This window comes from Mycetomoellerius zeteki, unplaced genomic scaffold, assembly GCF_001594055.1.
Source record: "Mycetomoellerius zeteki isolate Tzet28-1 unplaced genomic scaffold, Tzet1.0 scaffold331, whole genome shotgun sequence".
NCBI lineage: Eukaryota > Metazoa > Arthropoda > Insecta > Hymenoptera > Formicidae > Mycetomoellerius > Mycetomoellerius zeteki.
The window spans coordinates 3,254-12,301 of record NW_017257318.1 but is presented as its reverse complement, the minus strand read 5'-3'; the positions used below and the strand labels follow the sequence as shown (position 1 = coordinate 12,301).

The following is a 9,048-nucleotide window of genomic DNA, read 5'->3' as shown; positions in this document are numbered from 1 at the left end:
TATTTTCTTACCACACACATCCATCCATACTTTTCTTATTGTTTAGTTCATCTCGCTTATCCTAGATATTTTCCTCTATTCCCAATACTCTTATTCTTAATACTCTTATTTTTATTCTTATCCTAACTATAATCACAGCCATTTAAAATTCACAACCTGTTCACAGCACTCGTTTCATACTACCTATCTTACAGCTATCTTACAAGACATACATATATTCCGCCTATGATCTTTACCTATCATCCACGACCTAGCGCGCCTTAGTGCTTCATAATCTATCATTTCACTACTATTTCTTTTGCCTCTTGCCTTTTATCCTTATCCTGTTTTTCCTTACTTCTAATTACTTTCTCTCTCTCCTTCCATAATTTACTTATCATTATCCCTTTCGTCTCATCTAGATTTTCCTCCCATAATCTCTCTAGAATTTCATTATCCTCTCTTCCCAAATCTTTGAAGTTGACCTTTATCCCTTTACACTCTATAGCATAATGCGTAATATTATCCCTACCCTCTCCATAGAAAATGCATTTCCTTTTTCCTTCTTTTATCCAATACTTATTGTCTTCTTCTAAATTTCCACATCTCAGTTTCATTAAAGCCCTTACCTCATCTCCTCTTTTCCAATCTCTTAAATTCTCCTGCCTCAAATATAAAGGTGTTCCATTTTAGGTGTTTCCATTATTGTTTCCCATGTCTTGTATCTCACATTATACCTAGCATTCCTTATTTTACCCTCTTCCCATTGCCTCTGCAGGTCCCTCTCCCTGTTTACTGGTTCTTCTTCAAAACCTTTGCTTCCTCCTCTTACTTCCCTGGCCTCAATCCCCCACCCATTCCTATTATAATAACCCATCCTATCTTGTCCATATAAATCTCTCCACCTATTATTTTCTTTCTCTTCCCAGCATTCTCTCCCCAAGTTACCTATTCCCCCTGACTTTATCCTCTGTTCAAATCTCCTCGCTCTAATTCCCCATCCCACTCTCATTTTTTCCATAGTCAATTCCTTCATTATAATATACCTTGGCGTACAGAAATCCAGCCTAAATACCCACCTAACATAATCCAACATTACCTTTTCTAATTCTACTTTTTCTTCCCATCCCCATATCTCTACCCCGTACGCCATTACGCTTTGGACCAGATATTTGAAAAGATTCCACCTTCTCTTAAAATCATTCCTACACCACCTTTCCCCCAGTCCCCATACCTTTCTCACTGCCAGTTTCCCTTTCCTCCTTAATTCTTTTATATGTTCTTCATAGCTTCCTTTCCTATTAAACATCAAACCTAGATATTTAAACGCCTGTACCTCTTCTATTTCTTTTTCACCCTATTTCCATTTTAGGTATGGGGACTGGGGGAAAGGTGGTGTAGGAATGATTTTAAGAGAAGGTGGAATCTTTTCAAATATCTGGTCCAAAGCGTAATGGCGTACGGGGTAGAGATATGGGGATGGGAAGAAATTTTTCTACCTTCTCATTCCCCTTTTTATTACCCACTTAGATTTATCTGTACATAGCTCCAGGCTCTTTTCCCTTATGAATCTCTTAAACGTTTCCATCATGTCCTGTAGCGCTTCTCTATTTCTCGCGACTAACACTATATCATATGCTAAATTCCATATCCTAGTTCCTCCTACTTTAATACCACCTATTCCCCTATTTTCTAATTTCTCATCTAAATCCGCAATATACATATTAAACATATTAAGGAGTGGACTCATCACACAACTTTGCCTTACTCTTCTCCTTGTTATAAAGCTTTCGGTGTTTCCTGTTTTCGTTGTGATCATTAACTCCGTTCTTTCGTATATCATTTCCATCTTCCTGATCGTTCCTTCTTTGATTCCTTTCCTTCTTAGAGTTCTCCATAGGTTCTCTCTGTCCACCCTATCAAAGGCTGCCTTCAAATTCGCAAACATCATGTACACTTTTCCAACTCTTTCCTCATTTACTCTTTCTCTCTGAATGATGTGTGACAGAACGAAGATATTATCCATCGTTGACCTTCCTCTTCTAAATCCAGCCTGTATTTCAGGTAGCATCCCTTTATCTTCTACTTCCTTTTCCAGTCTGTTTCTCAAAATCTCCGCATATATTTTACTAGGTGTACAAATAAGTTTCCGGGTTTTTTTGATCAATGAAAAATGCAAAATTTCAAGAAAAAAACAAAAAACGGTTTATTCAAAGTATCGTCCCTCGCTAGCTATACATTTTCGCCATCTCTCTTGCAATGCATGAATACCGCGACGATAGAACGACTCGTTTTTGGTCCGAAACCATTTATCTATCCGATTTCGCACTTCTTCGAAACTGGCCAAGTGTAGTCCAGCCAAGTCATGCGCCATCGACCGGAACAAGTGATAATCAGAAGGAGCCAGATCTGGTGAATACGGCGGGTGTGGTAACAGATCCCATTTCAGCGTTTTGATGGTGTCCTTGATGATGGAAGTAAGTGCGATGGCACGGTACATTGTCCTGCTGCAAAATCACTCGCTCATGTCTTGTGTCCCATTCTGGCCGGTTCTCGAGCAATGCATGGCTTAAATTGATTAGTTGTTGTCGGTAGCGTTCTCCGTTGACAATTTCGCCTAGTTTCAACAGCTCATAGTAAACCACTCCTTTCTGGTCCCACCAAACGCAGAGCATTGTTTTCTTTCCGAAACGATTCGGCCGCGCCGTCTTCCGGAGCTCTCTTTGTCCGCAGTGTCGAAATCGCCACTTCTAAAGCGTTTAAACCAATCTTCACAGGTTGTTTTCGATGGTGCATGTTCGCCGTAAGCCTCCTCAAGCAAACGACGTGCTTCAGCTGCATTTTTGACCAAGTGAAAGCAGAAAAGCAAAACTTCCCGCGAATGCTGTTTTTTTGGCACAAAACCCGACATTTTCACTGTTGCATAAAAATTTTTTTTCGTCGCGAAACTGGAAATATTTTGATTGATTATTGTCGTCAGATGTCGCAGCTACAAAAAATAAACAACTTCAGACATGTATGTCGACTACATGTGTCGTTGGCGCCATCCATGTGTGAAACCCGGAAACTTATTTGTACACCTAGTATAAGCTGTGCATAATAGTGAGATACCTCTATAATTCTTAACCATATTGCAGTCACCTCTCTTATACAGGGGCACTACTATGCATTTTCTCCAGTCTTCGGGTATCCTGTCTTCCCTCCATATTTTCTTCATTAGTGAGACCAATTCCTTCCACAGGCCACTCCCTGAATATTTCCATGCTTCCATCAGTATACCGTCTGCTCCTGCCGCCTTTCTTAACTTCATGTTTCTTAGCGCTCTTAGAAATCTTTCTGATTTCTCCTTCCTCCAGTTCTTCGTTCAATGATCCAGTTGTTTCTTCTTTGTCCTTCATCTTCCTTTCATCCTTTTCCAAACCATCCAGCAAATCCTTGAAATAGTTTCTCCAGGTTTCTTTTCCAATATTATTTTCTGTCCCTATTCTTTTACCTCTCTTTTTGTTTATGAACTTCCATATGTCCACTTCCCTTTTCAGGTTTCTCAATTCCTCTTCCTCCGCTTCTCTCTTTTCTCACTGTTTTTTTTCTAACAGCTCCTTATATTTCTTCTTCTCCTCAATGTACCTTGCTTTCTCTATTTTTCCTATCCTCCACTTCCAATAAGTTCTCTTTGTGGCCTTCTTTCTTCTCGTACAGCTTTTGTCCCACCAGTCTCTATGTCCTAAGTCCTTTTTTTTCTACTCCTCCTCTTCTTCACCAACGAGCTATGCACAAAGTTCTTTATTCTTTCCCATTTATCCTCTATATTCTTTGCCTCTTGGGGCTCCATTTTCTCTCCTTGGTCCCAAGTCTCGGTCGCCTCCTTGTACCTCTTTATTGCCTCCTTGTCCCAAGATATTATTTCCACTGTAACCTTCTTGTCCGTCTCTTCCTCCCGTTTAACTTCCTCATCTCCTACTTCCAGATACTTCATGCATAGCGGTAGATGATCCGAGTCCACTCTTACATCCATTTTAAATTCTGTAATCTTATCGTACTTTACCTCGTTAACTAAGATATAATCTATCACCGAACAGGAACATCCATGTCCCTTTCACCTTGACCCTATCCTAATCCTACTTTTATCATCTCCCCTTCTTCTTTCCTCTGTTTTGCCCACCTATTTATTTTTTCCTGTATTTTCCTATCCTCGAAGCTCAAATCGTTTTCTATGAAAATCTTACCCCCTTTTGATTTGTGTTTGTTTACCATTACCTCTTTTTTTTCATTTTCTTTTCCTAATTTAACGATAATCACAGGTCCGCTTTTCCAGCACTTTCCTATCTCGCACTCTACCCCAAATTTTCTTTTTAAGAAATCCTTGCCCATTCTTTATTTCTTTCAGCATCTTTCATCTCCCCTGCCTCTTCCTCTGTTATACCCTTTATTACTATATTAAGTTTTCTTTCTTTTCTTTCCTTCTCCAAAACTAACTTCCTTACCATATCTACATCTTTTACGCTTAGACCCCCTATGCTGCTCACGGACCTAGTTCTTCCTCTACTACTATCCCTCCTGCTTCCTATACTTCTATTCTCGCTGTATGTACTCCCCCTTCCCCTCCCCCCTCTTCTCCTAAATTTTCATCTAATCCTAGCCTCCTTTCCATTTCCTCTATTTTATCTTGACATACTTTTTCTATAGTTTCTACCTTTTTCTTACAATCTCTTTCCATTTCCTTTATTTTATCCCTAAACCAGTTTTCTCTCTCCAAGGCCTTTTCCTCAATATTCCTAATTTTATCCTCCCATAGCTTCTCCTTTACCCTGAAACTTTCCATCATTGCCTTAAACTCCTTCTGATATTGCTCATACATTTCCTTTTCTTCTTCCCCTAATACCTCGCCCTCTCCTTTTTTCGTACCTATCTGAAAGGATATCTTTTTCCCCACATCCTTAACTTCTGTTACAAGTTTCTTTTGCCTCTGTCTGAGTCAAGTCATGGACGTATAAAATATATGGACGGAGCATAGAGTGCTAATGTGGACGCGGGAAGTAAGGTCTGAGAGGTGAGGGGCAATGATGGCGTCGCCATCTTAGTACCTCGGATTTAGTGTCTCAGTCACGTCGCACGGCCATTACCTGACGTGAACCGAGGACGTTGACATTGGTGTAGATTGATGTCAATAACCAAAAAGTTTCAATTGACGTTATTTATTCGTACACATATATTGTTAAATAATATATTTATTGTTGTTAAATAATGTGCACGAATAAATAACGTAGATAATATTAATATAGTGAGTTAAATATAATAGATATATAACATGCCAGATTGTTGGGCTAAAGGTTGTAAAAGTAGAAATGCCAATAGTCGAAAAAATAAAATACAACTACAATGGGAACAATTTTATGCCAAAAAAATTACATTTCACAGGTATGTACATTAATATTAATAATGTATTTGGCATATACTAGTGCGCACTCATAGTGCATATTAAAGCTGTTGTACACAAATCAATATAAAGATGTGTTTAATATAAATATAGAAATAGTTAAATCGCGAAATTCTTAGTACATGTTATTGTACTGTTTGGTAAAAAATATATTAGATATTTATTATTCAAGATATTTTACTTTTACGTTCAGATTAGAGGCATGTTTCGATATGCACTACCAGTGTCGAAAATCTACAGTAAACGTAAACTATAGATTTTCAGTACAACAGCCTTAATGTATATTGAGTGCGCACTGGTGCATTCAAACCAAATTTGCTATAAGCATTGTTATAACTGTTTTGTTATATATATATATTTATATATTTTGTTATATTTTATTGTTTTGTTACGAATTGACGTTATTTCAAAATTCGCGCCCGCGGGCGTGCCGAGTGCATCCGTGGGGGCGCGAGCCTGGCGCTAGTGTGCGGCGCTTCGGTCGCGCCAACTGGCAATCAGGGCGGCGCTGCTTGCTACGGTCAGAGCGGCGTTGCTTGCTTCGGTTGGGCCCACTGTCTCTTTACGTGCGCCTTTTGTTCCGCCATTAGTGTTTTCGTTTTTTGGAAAGTCCGGACGGATTTGTCCGTGCGTGCGAAGTTTGCACATAGAGCGTTGCAAAAGGAGACGTCCTTTGAGAAACGGGAAAGCTGCTGAGTTCGCGGCCGAGTGGGCATGGTTACATCCCAGATCAACCGCCAGTGTCGACCGGGTGGGACATATATTGTGTTCCGGTCGGCGATCTGGGAATCTCGGCTCGCGTGCACGGGTTTTGCAGCCATTTTGACTGCCCGTCTCTACGCACACAATTAGTAATTGTGTGCAGGGTGCCGGCAATACGGGACGGACCAGTGAATTACTGCGTTCGATAACAAGTAAGACGAGAGCTCTCTGGCCATAAATTGTATTTAAATATTAGTATTTAAGACCTCTGCTAATTCTCTAATTCCCTGGGAAAGTTGCTTGGGGAAGTTGCTTGGGGAAGTTGCTTGGGCGATTCCATCGCCGTAACCGATACGTTTAGAGGCGCTCGACCATTCAGCCGTCGCCCACGTCTGGAAGTATCCGATGACCTGACCGCCGCACACTAGGAAATTCTTGATCATTAGACCGCCGAATGTGGCAGGCCAGGATTGGTGTTGGCGGGAGTCTATGAATACGTGACTGGATTCAGCCTCAAGGTCAAACATCGAAACGTACCAGGGACATCACGATTGCTCCTCTTCCCTCTTCTTTCACTTCCTTTAGTGTTAAGTACATTCGGATACTTTGCTTGCCGAGTTTATGTTTTAGTTGAGTGTCACCGCCATAGTTTAAGTTATATTGCTACTTATGTTATTAGTGAAATTCCGTATCGAGTCAGATCGAGATAAATGTGTTTTAAGAAGTGACGGCTAACCTCAAACGTAGAAATATTAATGTATGATGTTCTTTCTTTCGTTCTTGATGACACCCGCCTTGCTTGACAAATTTAGTTATTGTGTCGACATTTCATTTCGAGTTCATTAATATCACCGCATTTACTTAAAGTAAATTCTTAAGTTTAACCCTCCTTTTTAAGGTTGAATGTTAGTGGGAAGTGTTGATTCAGAGACGCTCGATCTGATTCGAACGCAGTGATCGGTGATCTCAATGCAATGATTCGAATATCACTGCACCGAACAAAACCTTGTAATTACAATTTAATTTCCTTTATAACGCTCAATTGGTATCGTTGCGCATAGCCTCCTTTTCTTAATATTAAATATATCAGTCGTTTCTTTATGTGTGTGTCTCGTTCCCTCTCGACCGGTGTAATAATCTAATTGAACGCTATCGGAACATATTTTAACATATATAATTGTAGAATTCCTAAGAATCCAAATATGCGTCAAAAGTGGCTTGAAAGGATGGGATTAAATAATGAAGAAGTACCAGAAAAAGCAACTTTCTGCTCACTACATTTTGAAGAAAATGCCTTTGACAGATCATCTGTCAATTGTATCAGAATTCGACCTGATATTATCCCATTTATACATAAAGTATGTCATAGAACTAATCAAAATTATTAAATTATTAAATACGTAATATTTAAGATAGTAAAATATTTTTTATAGGTAAACGCAGATGTCGGTAATATAAAACCTACTCTTCCAAAAAAACAGAAAGTATTTGATACAATAGATGAAGGAAGAGATTTCAAAGCAATGGACGAAAAGCTTGAAGTAGAACAAGGTATGTTTATATTCAATAATAGATTTTTATAAACTTGGTAGTGTGAGATATAATAGAGTGAGATATAATAGAAATAAGGTAGATTGCGAGATAATTGTATTCGAGTTCGATTATCGATTCCGCTGTGCGATCCAGAGCCGGACCAATAGTTAAGCTTGTGACACGTGACGAGTAGATGTTTTTTGTTAACGTTGCCAGGCGAATGCCCGAGCGAAGCAGTCACGATACAATCGCCGTACGGAATAGACCTTCCGTATAACCCTGTTTATTTTTTTGTTTTCCTGAATAATTATCTTTCAAGCATACGAAGAGTGTCAGTTATTTATTTTCGCTTAAGCCATCCATAGAAGACATCCCCTTACAGTAGTAATAACAGAATGAAGAATGTGTGATTAATTATTCTTTATAGAAACTGTGCAAGATATTCTTGATTGTTTTTCTGACATTTCTGGAACTGTGCCAATAGAAAGTACTACTATTAGTATTAGTAACACTCATCAAGGTGCTTATTCTTTCTTGTTAAGATAATTCGTTATCCTGAAACAAATCATTATAGATATTTAATTAATTTTATTATATTATTCGATAAATTCCATTAATTATATTTTTTTATAGCTATTGATACCGTTTCTCAATTAAGTACACCATGCAAAATTAAAAATCAGGGAATAGCTGTTTCGCCACACTTGTCGGAAAATACGCCAAGAAAACGAATGCTGAGAACTGCACTGGTGAATACAAAAAAAATTGTAAACGAAAAATTAAAATTCTGCAGGAAAAATATCGAAGATGTATGAAGAGGAATGCAAAATTGCAAAATATCTTGGTATCTTTGAAGAAGAAGAAACGTCTTCTTAATTTACGACAGTTGAACACTTTAAGTAATATAGGTACTGTTACGTCCAGACTCCACAGTTCTTTTCTTCGATTAGAATTTTCGTCATCACCATAAAGATTATTATCGGTAGACTGTCATCTGTTTCTACCAAGGGAGTTACGATGGTGACGAGCCAATTAACACTCGCCTTTTGGACTAGTAATCCACTCGGGATGGAGTCATCGAATTAAAAATTCAAACCACGTGTCGAATAGAAGAACTTTATCCCGAGGAACAGAAGAAGTAAATAGATTAAGGATTATAAACCGAAACGGCGATTGTCAATAATAAGTGACACATGTGGCTCTGAGCTATCGAACATCCGGCAACTGGTCGATGACGAATGTTATTTTAGACACATATCCCCGTATCCCATTTCACAACCGATACCCTTAATCCTAATTCTACATTACCAGTAACATACGCGAGGCCTGCACGCGGGACCACTAACTCGCGAATATAAAAGGAGGCCCTTCGCGAGCAACAGTCAGAAAGAATTTAG

General features: G+C 38.9%; 1 protein-coding gene across 1 annotated transcript in view; it reads left to right on the top strand.

Annotated features, from left to right (window-relative positions):
* The first annotated feature begins 5,287 nt into the window (after positions 1-5,287).
* Positions 5,288-9,048, top strand: part of LOC108725201 (uncharacterized) — a 5,912-nt gene continuing 2,151 nt past the window's right edge. The window contains exons 1-5 of the mRNA XM_018452065.1: positions 5,288-5,397; positions 7,302-7,476; positions 7,552-7,669; positions 8,079-8,171; positions 8,285-8,400. Of these exons, the coding sequence (XP_018307567.1) occupies positions 5,288-5,397; positions 7,302-7,476; positions 7,552-7,669; positions 8,079-8,171; positions 8,285-8,400 (612 nt within the window). The remainder of the gene's footprint in view (positions 5,398-7,301; positions 7,477-7,551; positions 7,670-8,078; positions 8,172-8,284; positions 8,401-9,048) is intronic.